General features: G+C 44.1%; 1 protein-coding gene across 1 annotated transcript in view; it reads left to right on the top strand.

The window, feature by feature from the left end:
- LOC123661948 overlaps positions 1-14,903 on the top strand; it is a 38,787-nt gene that overhangs the window by 7,142 nt on the left and 16,742 nt on the right. Inside the window, exons 4-5 of the mRNA XM_045596883.1 lie at positions 10,026-10,229; positions 11,411-11,650. Coding sequence (XP_045452839.1) covers positions 10,026-10,229; positions 11,411-11,650 — 444 coding nt within the window. The remainder of the gene's footprint in view (positions 1-10,025; positions 10,230-11,410; positions 11,651-14,903) is intronic.

A 14,903-nucleotide genomic window follows, 5' to 3' on the forward strand; every position in this document is an offset into this window, starting at 1 on the left:
CGAGTGTAACCGGAACAAACACACCTGCCGCACCGCTGCCGTCGACGTCAGGCGACCAACGGAAGAACATCGCGGAATATAGTGTCGTCCACACTGACACAGCTTCGGAGCCCCCGCTGTCAGACTTGGAGGACATTGAAACGTCCTCGGTGGGCTCTCCAGCCTCCGAAACCAGCAGGAGGACCTCCCTCCTCTACACCACTCCAAGGAGAGGAACGGGAGTTGAGATGGACCATGTCACGGCGGTGGCCAATCAACTATTGCAACGTGGCAAAGAAGCTCTGGAAAGCGTCGGCAACATGAAACGCGAGGCGAAAACCACCGCTTATGAGTGTTTGCAGGGTCTATATGAGACGATCCTGTCACTCTCGGACTCGCGCAGCCGGCACAAGTGCAACCTTGAGAAGGAGCGCACCCGTCACGCCCAAGAACTCGTGCGGGTCGAAAGAGCTCACGCCAAAGAGCTCGCAGACCTCAAGAAGACGCTCCTCTCGGGGATGCAAAAAACACAGACTGATGTCGTGGAGACGCTGAGGGAGGCTAGAGCCGTACGCTCCTGGCTAGAGTACGAGACGGTGGAACCTTTCCGGCGGATCCGTGACATCAAGGAAGTTCAGGCGAACCAGGACGAAAAACTCAGTGAGCTGCAGAGGGTGCTTTCGTTGGCTAGGACCAGCGGCGAAGCGACTTCGCAGACGAGCGATGTCCAGGGGTCGCTTAAGGCAGTGGGGAGCACGATAAGCTCGCTCTTAGGAGGCCTAGAAAAACTTAAGGATGAAATTATACAGACCAGGACCCTCCTCACTGCCAAAATCGACGACATCCCGCTGGTCTTGGATGGCGAAAGTCACCCGCAAGCAAACACAAACATCGACACAACACTAAAAACACACCTGGATGAGTTAAAACAATTCATAAAAGTAACAAACACTCAACCATCCAGTACACAACCACACCCACAAATGGATCTGACCCTTCTATTCCAAGACTTGAACGAAAAAGTCGAAATTATGTCCTCGGAGCTGCGAGCCCTGAGGGACTCTAGCAGGACCATCGCATCGCCAAAAAAACCGACACTGGAAACAGAGATGGCGGTACAGGAGGTCAAGGAGACCCTAAACACGATCAAAGAAGGGGTCACGAAATTGGCTCCTATGGCGTCAACCAGCTACGCCCAGGTCGCAGCCCGACCTAAACCAGAGAGTGTGGAACAAAGACCCAACCACACTCTCATAATCTCGTCCCAAAACAAGCAGGAGACCAGCGAGCAAGTACTCGCAAAGATCAAAGACTCGCTGGATCTAAAGAAGTCTGGGGCGAGGATGGAAAGGGTCCGGAAGGCGCGCGACCAGAAGATCGTGGTGAGGTGCGCCTCAAAAGAAGACATGGCTAAGATCAAGGGTCAGGTTCAGAAAAATTCAGGACTGACGGTGCGGGAGCCCACAAACCAAGACCCCCTGATTTGCGTGAGGGGAGTGCTGTCAAGTTACTCCAACGAGGAAATTGTAGACCTCATAAAGGCACAAAACGGCTACATTCTCGAAGGAGTCGACAGGGCAGCGCTTAGGATGAAGGTGCGGTTTAGAAAACGCGCCCGAAACCCCCACGAGTGCCACCCGGTAATCGAGCTCTCCCCGGCGCTCTGGAGAAAGTTTGTGGACAGGGGAAAGATTTACGTAGGGTTCGGAAGATGCGCCGTCGAGGACCAGTCTCCGCTTGTCCAGTGCATGAGGTGCCTTGGATTCGGACACACCAAGGCCCTCTGCAAACAGGAAAATGACGCCTGCAACTATTGTGCCGGCGAACACACGAGGGGAAACTGTCCCTCGAGGGCGAAGAGCGAACCACCCAAGTGCATAAACTGCTTCAGAGCAAAAAGATCTGGTCCCGACCTGGCACACACAGCGTATAGCGCAGAATGCCAGGAACGAATAAAATGGGACAACATAGCTCGATCAAGGGTACAATACTGCTAAGGGCGACCCGGAGGCCAAAGTTGTGGTCCCTTACGGAGAGACGGTCGGGGCAGGATGCGCTTTGCGCTTCATACAAGCAAACCTGCAGCGCTCAAAGTTGGCAACGGACGAACTGCTTCAGGTGGCCCGGGAGAAGAGGATCTCTCTCGCCCTAGTACAGGAACCGTACACCGGTAGAACGGGCGAAATGAGGCAATACCCTGGCACGAAGATCATCCAGTGCACCCTGGGCCGCCAGAAACCAGTAAAGGCGGCGATTATCGTGTTCGGTGACAACGTGGAAGTCATTCATGACCCCCAAATTGTCACCGAGAACGTGGCCGCCGTCTTAGTAAAGGCCGGCCGACTCGAGCTTGGCATACTGTCCGTCTACTTCGAACCAAGGGACCAAGACATGGAACCATACCTTAAACAAGTGAGAACGGCTACCGCGAAGTTCCCCACACACCATCACATAGTGGCCGGTGACGTCAATGCCTGGAGCCACTGGTGGGGCAGCAGCTCCGAAGACCATCGAGGAGCACAACTCCATAGATTTATCACCGAGATGGACCTCCATATCCATAACAGCGGGGAAGTTCCTACGTTCGAGACTTACAGAGGAGACAGGCTATACTCGAGTTGCGTAGACCTGACTCTAACCAGTCAATCCCTTCTCGCGAGACTGGAAACCTGGCGAGTAGAACGAAATCTGATCACATCTGATCACAACGCCATTACGTTTAGTCTGCGCACTGAGGGGCCTTTGAAACCATTGGACCCAATCTCGACGCGCAGATACAACACCAAAAAGGCGCGATGGACAGATTTCTCCGCTACCCTAACAACCGGCCTCGCGGAAGAAAGCGTCACTCTGGAAGCCGTCCTAAATGTCTCGAACAAGGACGATCTCGATGGAATAATCGCAAAATACGTCGCGATCATTCACCGCACGTGCGAGAGTACCATCCCGAAGATAAAACCTTGGAAAGGCGACCCCCGACCGCCCTGGTGGTCGGTAGAGCTAGATTCCCTGAAAAGGGAGCAACTAAGAGCCAAACGTCGCATCAGAAATGCTGCACCCTGCAGAAGGGCTGGCGTCATCGAAGAATACGTACGGGCCAAGGAAAAATATAAACAGGCGGCAGACGAAGCAGCCACTCAGAGCTGGAAAGACTTCTGCACGGCACAGGACCGTGAAAGCGTGTGGGACGGCATCTACAGAGTCATCAGGAAGACCTCTCGTAGACACGAGGACGCATTGCTAAGGAACGAATCAGGCGAAACACTGTCACCAGAACAGTCGGCTAAACTCCTAGCAAAAACGTTCTACCCTGACGACTCTGTAGAGACCGAAACCGCCCATCACAAACAGATCCGAGAGGCCGTAGAAGGCAGAACTCCCGCGGAGTTAGAAGATCTGTCCGACGACGACCCGCCGTTTACGGCCGCAGAGCTGGAACAGGTTCTTTTGAGCCAAAATCCCAAAAAAGCTCCAGGCCCAGACGGGTTAACGTCGGATATATGCGCGGCGGCAATAAACTGCAACAGGGAGTTATTCCTAGCGCTGGCGAACAAATGCCTATCGCTGTCCCACTTCCCCAAGCAGTGGAAAGTCGCCCACGTACGCATCCTCCGCAAACCAGCCAAAGAGGACTACACCCACCCGAAGTCCTATAGACCTATAGGACTCCTGTCAATCCTAGGAAAGACAGTTGAGAAAATGCTTATAGGTAGACTTCAGTGGAGACTCTTCCCCACGCTGCACCGAAGCCAGTACGGATTCATGCCACAGAGGGGAACGGAAGACGCCCTCTACGATCTCGTCGAGCATATCAGGCAAGAAATTAAGTCCAAGAAGATAGTACTTCTGGTATCGCTTGACATAGAGGGCGCTTTCGACAATGCATGGTGGCCGGCTCTCAAAAAACAGCTAGTGGAAAAGCATTGCCCGAGAAATCTATACGCTATGGTCGCCTCATACCTCCAGGACCGAAAGGTCATCGTAAATTACGCCAGAGCGACCAGTGAAAAGGAGACCACGAAGGGTTGTGTCCAAGGATCCATTGGCGGGCCGACCTTCTGGAACCTCATACTGGATTCGCTTCTGAGAGAGATCAGCGCGATGGGAGTTTACTGTCAGGCCTTTGCGGACGACGTTGTCCTCGTTTTCTCCAGCCAAAAAACCAGCAACCTACAGACCTCAGCCGAAACCACCTTAGCGGCCGTACAAGAGTGGGGTATACGTAATAAGCTGAGCTTCGCCGCGCACAAAACCAATGCGATGGTGCTCACTAAAAAACTCAAATACGACACCCCCATAATCCATATGTCCGGCACTCGACTGAGGCTTGTAGATAAAATAAAACTGCTGGGGCTCATTTTGGACTCAAAGCTCACTTTCAACGCGCACGTATCCGCCGTATGTAAAAAAGCGGCGGACATTTATAAACAGCTTGCGCGCGCGGCGAGAGTGAGTTGGGGTCTGAATGGGGAGATCGTACGGACCATATATGTGGCGGTGATAGAGCCCATCGTTCTGTACGCAGCGAGCGTATGGTCCCCTGCAGCAGAGAAGCTATCGATAAGGAAGCAGCTAGACTCACTGCAGAGAGGATTTGCACAAAAAATGTGCAGGGCGTACAGAACGGTGTCTCTGACATCGGCACTAGTCCTCACCGGCCTGCTCCCGTTAGACCTTCGCGTTCGAGAGGCGGCCATACTATTCAAAACCAAAAAAGGCCACAGCACGGATCTTCTTCCACCGGGAAGAGAGCTAGAGCGCAGGGTGGGACCAATGCAAAATCCCCACCCTTCCCTACTCATGACAACAGAGTACGAGCGCTTAGAGAATCTGAACCCCGAAGTCCTTGAAGAACACAACATCGTCGGGCCCCTCATCTTTACCGACGGTAGTAAAATAGAGGGTAAAGTAGGAGCTGCCCTCACATGCTGGGACCAAGGCAGGGAAGTAAGATACTCTACTTTCCGGTTAGAGCCGCACAACACTGTCTTTCAATCGGAGATGTACGCACTCTTCAGAGCCGTGGACATGGCAAAAACCTCAAAGTCACGCTCCATTAACATCCTGAGCGACTCGAGGTCATCTTTAGATCTGCTGAGGAGCCCCTCAGTGACTCACCCTCTGGCCCTGGAAATGAAGAGTCGAATCAGACAGCTCCGGGAGGAGAATAAGACAGTGCGGTTCTTTTGGTTGAGGGCCCATGTTGGAACACCGGGCAATGAGAGAGCGGACGGGTTGGCCAAAAAAGCGGCCTTGACAAAAAAGACGGCACCTGACTACGACAGAGTACCCGTCTCGTATGTCAGAAGGCAGATCAGGGAAGAGACTGTCAGGATGTGGCAGGAAAGATACAATTCTTCGGAGACGGGCTCGGTCACGAAAATATTCCTACCGGATGTAAAGACCGCTTGCAGGCTGGTAAGGAAATCGGCACCAACAGCTGTCGACACAAAAATTCTGACCGGCCACGGAGGATTTGCGGCGTATCTCCACAGATTCCACCTCACTGACAGTCCTTCGTGTATCTGCGATCCGAATTGTGAGGAGACAGTTCTGCATGTTATACTGGACTGTCCGAGATTCAGTAAGGATAGGCTGGATCTGGAACTCAAACTCCAGACCAAACTTGAGCAGACCTCGCTCCATACCATCCTGGAGAGCGAAACAAACAGAACTGTCTTCCTCACATTCGCGAGAAAGGCCGTCAATATAGCCACAAAAAGGAACAGCACGACCGCTCCACCACCTGCTGTAATACCTACGCAGAGCGCTAACACCGTCGACCACGCAACACACACACACGCAACACACGCCCAAACACACAACGCACAACCACAAACACAACAAAACTGTGTCCAACAAGCCACCCAGAGTAACAGCTCAACGGGTCCGCGGATGACTCCTGGCCGCACCCTTCTGGGTCAAATAACAAAGGCCATGCCCTCCTCGCTGCAGAAGCTGTTCAGGAATAGAGCCGACCAAAACGCACCTCCGCAACCGACCCACAGCGGGATGACACAATCCTCGCTTAGCGAAGGGAACGGAAGCGAAGAAGTGGGAATTAAAACCAAATGCGTGGCTCTGTTCATGGACAGCGAAGTAGAGAGGATGGGAATAAGTTTCTGTCGTTCCGAAGGACGCGATCGGCTGGCGATTTCGCCGGGGCTCGCTTTACTGTTAAAGGGTAGCACGCAAAAGACAAGTATAAAGCGCACTAAAATCACAGCGCTATCGCAAGAACGGGAGGGCGACTCGACCTACCGTCTGGTGCGTTTGAACAACAAATGCATCGCGTTGTTCGAGTGGGGAGAGACGTCCCCCTTCGCGCAGTCTAGTGTGTGGCTACGCCGGTTGAGCGAGACCCCCGGTGGAGTCCCCAAAAGAATTAGCGTGGATTCGATGAGGGTCGGATATGATAGAGGTGACGTATCTGATAGGTACGGTTGCCTAATGGCCTCCAAGTACAGTGAGGTCATAGTCTACGAAGACAGGGGGGAGGATCTCGGATATCTAAGACCGAAATCCATAACACCGACACCTCCTGCATCTCCGGCTGTCGACGAGTCCACGCTCAGCGGCTCGGAGCGCCTACAGCAACGGATCGAGACCCAGAAGGCAGAGCGAATTAAGGCAAAGGCTACACCTGAACTGAGCTCGATGCCACTGGCGACCTTTATCCACGCAACCATCTCCCCAAAACCAGGCAAGCTCCCGCATCACCTCTCTCCCAAAAAGACTGGACAGGCTGAGCGGCAATCGGCGGCGCTGAGCAGGTTCACCAGAGACAGTAGTCCGAGGCACCCAGAGGCGTCACCGGCCGCTCGTACTAAGGCCGACATGGGACATGTAACACCGCCGAGACTTCGACCTGCGACCACACCGCTACAACATGCGGAGAACGCCCTAATCGAGTTCCTGGCGATAATAAAGGCAAACCGCGAGGTAAGCCTTGCCACCTGCAAAAAGATCATGCAGGCCTACCAGTATGATCACCAAAGATTACTGGAGGTGGAACTCGAGGAAGCCGAAGCGGCCATATATAACAGTGAAACCCGACAAACACTCAAGGGCAAGATGTCGGGTAGGTATATGGCAGCGTATAACAGCACTGCAGGCTTCGTGAGCGCAGTCGAGTCGGAGGGGAATGACGAGGAGCCACAAACCTTCGAAACACCTGAAGGGGACCCAGTGGTGGTAGTGGCCAGATGCACGAAGGTAATGCTGGGAGACCGGATGCTACGGATGGCGAAAACCATCTCAGGCGACCGGGACGGCTTACTGACCGTGCCCTGGGAACTACCATCACTGGAGTGGATAAACGGGGTACCGGGATGCGGCAAGACAACTCGCATAGTCGGGGACTTCGATGAGGACACGGAGGTCGTGATTACGACCACAGTCGAGGCGGCCAAAGACTTGAAAGAAAAACTGGCGCACCGCTACGGCAACAAAGCCAAGCAAAAGGTGCGTACTATGGCCTCCGTACTAGTTAATGGTTTCAAAGAGGGCTCAAAAATCAACCGCCTAACGGTGGACGAGGCCCTCATGAACCACTTCGGAGCCATAGTAATGGCCGCCCGACTATCGGGAGCACAGAAGGTGGTCCTCATCGGAGACATAAACCAGCTGCCGTACATCGACAGGGACAACCTGTTCGAAATGCGGTACTGCAGAACAACCCAGACAACAACCATCTCGTGCGAGTTGTCATGCACGCATCGTAATCCCAAAGACGTCGCCCTTGCCATCAGCGAAGTTTATAAGGACGTGTACAGCTCAAGCTCAAAGATCCGATCTTTGCGAGTGGAGAGCCTCACGGGCGCGCGTATTCCTGCAGGAAGAGACCGGACCTTATACCTGGTCTTTACGCAAGAGGAGAAGAGGTTGCTGACTGACCAGGGATACGGATCCGGGGAGGGATCGCGCGTCTTAACCATCCACGAGGCGCAGGGCCAGACCTACGAGGACGTCATAGTCCTCCAGACGAAGACGAGGAGGCTCAGGATCCACGACAGCGTTTCGCACGCTGTAGTCGCGGTGACTAGACACACCAACACCTGTGTCTATTACACCGACGACAGGGACGACGCAATTGGTCGCTTTGTGGCGAGGGCAGTGGAGACCACGGACAAGGAAATACTCGAGCACAGTCTCAAGATGGCGATTCATCACAGAGACGCAGCCGTCACTGAGAGTGTGCTCGATATGTTGAAAACTTTTGGCGTGTGAAGAAATTAGTTTCAGTAAAGAAATAGGGTGTACATAAACATATAAAGTTAGTGTTAAATTAAATAGTATTAATTACATATTACAAAACGTGTGCAAAATAATTTTACATGTGTACCAAATTAATTAGGATAAATTATATAATATTGACTACAAAAAGGAAAAAAAAAAAAAAAAAAAAAATCTTACTAACAGTAACCTAGGCTAAGTGTATATTGTAAGTAGGCCAGCAGGCCATAAGTGTATATATAAGGTAACTAGGACATAAGTGTACATATACGGTAACTAGTATATAAGTGTAAATATAAACTTAGATAATAAAACTGACAGTAGGAATACAAAAAATATATAATATATAGTAATTAATATATATAGAAGTAAATTTAGTATAACTTTAAATTTTTGGTCGGTGGACTCACGTAGGATTAGAGATACTAAGTCTAGTTTAATTAGTCCTCTAAGTTGCATGTGTAAGTACCAAGTTATAGAAACTAACAAACTAATATTGGAATAATAAAAGCACGGGCATTATGAGCCCGTGGATATATATTGTTATATAAAAAAAAAAAAAAAAAAAAACGTAACAGCTATACTTAAGTGTAATAAAAATGTGATTAAAATATATTTATTATTCTATAACTAAAATAAAAATTACATACTAACATTTGTTTCCTACTGTATTAAATAGTATTATATTGTAGGTACATACCAAAGTATAATTTATTACGTGTATTTCTTTTAAAACTTATTAATCATGTACATTTTAACAATAAATTATAAAAATTTCGTCAGGTGGTTTTTAACGTGTTTTGTAAAAAAAATTGTATAATTTTTAATTTAACAATGACGTTGAAACACTTGAAATATATGAAGTCATGTACCAGAACTAAGTAGTTTTTTTACAACATAAAATAAATAGAAGTATCATTTATAAGGTTTTATAACAAAAACTACAACACAATGGAAATATTTAAGGCTGTGTAAAAATATCACTTGTATGTAAATCACTTATTATTAAACAAACAAAGAGCACCAAACATACAAGACAAAGCTAACAACAAACATACAGCTTGTTGTTAACTTTAGTCTTTAGTCTTAATTTAGTAAGGACCTATTCTAAGACGGATACAATTACCTTTTTTGTTAGCTATATTAAGATCCATCATTATTTAAATTAGATCTTAAATAGGCCGAATTAGAATAGTTACGTTTTATGTAATATTAAATGGCGAAACAAGATGTCAATTCAAGAATTTTAAGATTATTTTATAGTGAGCTTTGCTCAATGAATTGAATTGAGCTTCAACTCTGTATTATTACGAAGCCGTCCCATTTATACAAATAAAAGTTAAATTGACATCAATTGTGAACGTCAGGACAAATTCGTAATTTTTGTTAAATGGTCGTAAAGTGTGTTTCGTACAGCCGAAGCTGATAGATTCACAAACACACTGAGCGGATAACTGTCGCGGGTTCGATCCCTACTCATGACAAACAATTGTAACATCCCATATTAATTAATGTGAGAAATATTATTTAATGTGCACATTTGTATTGTGCTTGTGTATTATGTGTGTAATGTGAAGCATTTATTTCTTATTTATATTTATTTGTACTTTAAATTCTCACGAGAACTTCTAGGGAGAAATTGAATCTATATCTAAGATAATAGATACAATATTAACCATACACTAATATAATTATAATATTTAAAATAAACGAGTCAAAAGTACTTTTAAAGCTTATTCGAATAACGAAATTTTAATTTTAATTTTGAATATCTTCTAGTTCACGTAACGTTATGAAAATAATTTTTTCAGTTCCACACCCACCAACTTATATTAAACGATATAATGGAGGGAACGGAAATGCGTCGTGGAGTGCCCTGCTGGTATCGTCAACCGAACGTCGGCATCGGTGGCATCAACGACGCTACTCTCATACAATCTGCTATGTTTTCGACTCTCAAACGCCACTTTTCGAACAAACCCTACTACAAGAATGTCCTGGAAATGTTCAATGAGGTAATGTCCGCTTTTGTAATTTTATCCTTAGTTATTGATGGATTCATTCAGCCTGTAACATCCCCCTGCTGGATTTAGGCCTCTTTATCCGTGTATAAGAAGTGTCGGAGCTTATTATCGGAATTGTCATGAATTAAAGTTCCACAAGAATATCAAATAATCGCTTAAAATGTTAAATAAACTATTTTATTTTTATTTTATTTATTTTATACTTTATTGTACACCACAAATATATTACAAACAAATCATAAAGATAGTTACAGACAGTGAAGTACAATGGGCGGACTTATGGCTAATTAGCCATTTCTTCCAGACAACCCATAAAAAATAAACTATGGTATAATTCCTTTTAAAAGTTACAACTCTAAATTCAAAACCAATATCAGTATAATATTTTAGACGTTTTATTTGTTTCTAAATGCTAAGTAAACATCGCTCTCAAGATAAAATTTTAAATAAAGTGAAAGTATTCAATGAATATTCATATGTTTTATGATAAAAATATAATAAGATACAGTTAGTTAAAAGTTACCGAAGCTTAAAATAAATAACAATATATAAATTAGTTGTCTTCACTATATTATGGTCCTAATATTAATTCTCTATATAATCATAAAATAGATATTACATCTTTACCTATATAAAAGTAATATTATTAAAAAAACCTTTACCTACATTATTTTAAATCTGATTACATTTGATAATGATTTTGCAGTTTTGTCAATTTCTAATTAAAATATAATTTTAATGCTAAATCAAAACACAATAGTTTATAAAATATACATCAAGAAAATGTTATTCTAGTTATATTGTAGTGTGTGTTTTAACTACACTACTGTGTGTTTAGGACACAGTAGGAAAATTCCTGCTCAAAATATGGAGCAGCCTGACTGTGGTAGTATCTCGACCTTACAGACGATCGCAGCTAAATAATACTGTTTCCAAGCAGTTTTGTGTTCCTGTTGGTGAGGTAAGGTAACCATAGCTCCCGAGGGGAATTGGGGATGGGGTCAGCAACGCACTTGCCATGCTTTTGGTGTTGCAGACGTTTATAAGTTAAAGTAATCGCTTACCATCAGGTGAGCCTACGCTTCTTTGCCGACTAAGTTATATAAAAAAAGTATATGAAATAACTATACATAAATAAAGAATAAATAAATTATTATTATGTATTTTTATAGATGCTGTTAAAATGCGCAATCGGTCAACACATGATGAGCGTATTGACGAAAACAGATAAACCAGACCTGTCACTGTTCACAATGGAGAAATACGAAGTTCTCACAAAGTACAGGACATCGTACTATACATTCCAAATGCCGGTTGGCTTGGCTCTCCTCATGACAGGGGTTGATGACCCTGAAACCCATAGACAAGCAAAGACAATCTTATTGGAAATGGGAGAGTTCTTCCAAATTCAAGTGAGTATTTTTTATATACTTAATGTGAAATTTTTTTAAGCTATTGCATAGCTTCTATCGCGGGCCTTGAGCGCGGGGACCGAATCCAGAAATTCCGTAACGAAAAAACCTCACGCTCCCCACTCCGAAGGGCACGGAGGTGTGGCTTGAAGGCCGTGCATCGTCTAACGTCGTTTCAGTTCGGCAGTCTTCGACACGGTGTTGTGTGCGTGCGATTAGACGTATTGTACAACTCTACGAAACACGCACGAATCGAGACGAGCTGCTCCGAAATCGGACGAATACATAAGCAGCTGTTTATGAGAAAGTATATAGGTGTATAGGTATTTATATATTTAATAAAAGAAAAAAAATTGTTTTCTTATCGGTCACCACGCTCAAAAAGTGTAGCTTGAATTAATATCAAAGAAAAAGAAATACTGCATAAATAAAATAAATAAATAATTATAATTGCATAAGTTGATACAAAATGCTATGCAATAGCTTTACCGCGACAGTCCCCGTGTGCCACACGTCTTTTATTTGTGCTTTGAAAAAATATTTTATATTTTTTTTTTAATTTAAATTTAAGTTAAAATCTAAGTTTTTTTAATTTTTTTTATTTAATTTTTTAAAATTTTTAATGCCTTACACAGACACCGACTGTCATACGCGTTTTGTTATAACTCTAAATATAGGTATATTAACGTTGCATGGACAATGCATAGATGCATTGTTGGATAAAAAGATATACTCGTATGTAACAATAGACGCAGTTTCTCAGAATAGAATTCAAAGCGTCTTTTAAACATCTACTTACCGTATTACTTCAAATAAATCTAATGATATATTAAATGAAGATACGATTAAATACATTCTCATTCTCTGTAAATAGATGACATAAACTGATTGAAGAATAAATATACATAACATACACACACAACCCAATGAAAAAACACATGAGTTCACGTTATTTTTGGCGTGAACTTGTGGAGGCCTATGTCCAGCAGTGGACTGTATAGGCTGTAATGATGATGATGAACATACACATACCGTCGTCTGTTCCTACGGTACCTTATTGCTTGTTATAGGTAACAGTCAACTGTTCTAGCTATTTATTTTTTTTGACAAATATACATAGAAATGATTCATATAAATAAATATAATTTAATCCATCCAGACTAAGGCGGTAATCGAACCCACAGCCCCCCGGAGCAGAAAGTAGGGTTACTACATACTGCGCCAACGGGCTAGTCAAGAAGAATAATTTATTTTAATTGACAAAACATAAAAGATTCTCTGACAAGTGGCATCTTTAATGACTAAATCAATTTAGCTCCGCAGCATCACATAGGTAGTTACTAACCAATTAACTATTTCGTATTCTATTTTAAGACTAATTCAAACCACGTATAATACAGATAATAACTACAGATAAGATCCGATAGAATTCCTTAAGTTGTCTTATGCTTGGGTTCACTTTAGTAAATCAAAACGACTTTGTAGCAGACCGATTTGCCAGTCCACTCCGATAGTTGCTATAAGGCTAAAATGATTGTTTTTACGAATATAGTATTCTCAAAAATTGTTAGAACAATATAAAGATCATCAAGGTACCGAAAAAGTATACTGATTCATTTATTACGAAGTTTTTACGCTCATCTAAAATTGCATACAAATACAGAGTAAGGTTCGATACAGTGGATTAACTGATAAGTGATTAATGCGTTTTGTAAAGATTATGTAAGATTGACGCTACTGTTCGAATAACAGAGATAACGCACTAAAATTGTTCAACGAAAATAATAAATAATATTAATCCTTATTGTACATCAATAGCTTTGTTGCACCAAAGACGGGCAGCAGCGTCTTCGGTGCAACAAAACCAGCCCTGCGGTCAACAACCCGCCTGCCCAGCGTTGTGACTATGGGCAACACATAAGTTCACGTCATTTTTGGCGTTAACTTGTGGGGACATATGTCCAGCAGTGAACTGCGATAGGCTGAAGTGATGGTGATGACATCAATAATATACCTATACCAAAAAATAATAATCTAATATATAAAATTCTCGTGTCGCGGTGTTTGTAGTTAAACTCCTCCGAAAAGACTTGACCGATTCTCATGAAATTTTGTGTGCATATGTGCATGTGTGGGTAGATCTGAGAATCGAACAACATCTATTCTTCATCCCCCTAAGTTATAAGGGAGGGGGGGGGGTTAAAGGGGTAACATAATATATGTGACAAAAAAATCGTTTACGGGGTCAGCTAGTAACAATCTAAGAAAGACCTACAAAGTCGATCTTACCGTTAAAATAAAGAATTATCTTTTACCTATAGACAACCATTGTAAATTCCAACGTAACTTAATTACTAAAAATAATTAGCGTAAATATTTATTACAAAAATTATTCAAAAGTAACCTATCTGAAAAAGAAACTGTATATAACTACTTTTTGTTCCGGAAAACTGTAATTACGTATCTATTTTTTATAAGTGAAGTGCCAATAGTGGTTAAGTATTTCGCAGTATTTCGATATGAACCTACGCCGCGTTGGCGCAACGGTCACAACCATGGATTGTACCTGTTGCGCTGGCGGTTGCAGGTTCGATCTTCGCACATGACAAACATTTGTATTGGCCATACATGTATTTGCCGTGGTCTGGGTGTTCATGCAGTCCTTGTGGGTCTCACCACCGTGCCTCGGAGAGCACGTTAAGCCGTCGGTCCCGGTTGTTATCATGTACACCTGATAGCGATCGTTACTCATAGTAGGGGCATATATCCGCCAACCCGCAGTGGAGCAGCGTGGTGGATTAAGCTCTGATCCTTCTCCTATATGGGGAAAGAGGCCTATGCCCAGTAGTGGGATATTACAGGCTGAGGCGATATGAACCTACTTTAGTTAAACTTTAGTTTATTATTGATCGCAATGTTACTATGTATAACACCTCAATATAAATTAAAAATTACCTCATAATAATTATTATTTAGCACAAATTTCATCGATTGCTGATAAACTTTATCTCTCACACATCATACTGATAAGCTATCATAGTATACTTTATCTCTGAGGTGATACAAGCCATTATAGCCTGCTTTATAATTTACAAAAATAATGTCTAATATCTTATACTATTAAACGAGCAATTCTTGTATATATACATATATAATCTGAATCTCGGAAACGGCTCCAACGAGTTTCATGAAATTTAGTATGCAGGGGATTTCGGGGGAGATAAATAAATCCGGCTATTATTTATTTTTAGAT

The sequence above is a fragment of the Melitaea cinxia genome, chromosome 17 (genome assembly GCF_905220565.1).
Source record: "Melitaea cinxia chromosome 17, ilMelCinx1.1, whole genome shotgun sequence".
NCBI classification, from domain to species: domain Eukaryota; kingdom Metazoa; phylum Arthropoda; class Insecta; order Lepidoptera; family Nymphalidae; genus Melitaea; species Melitaea cinxia.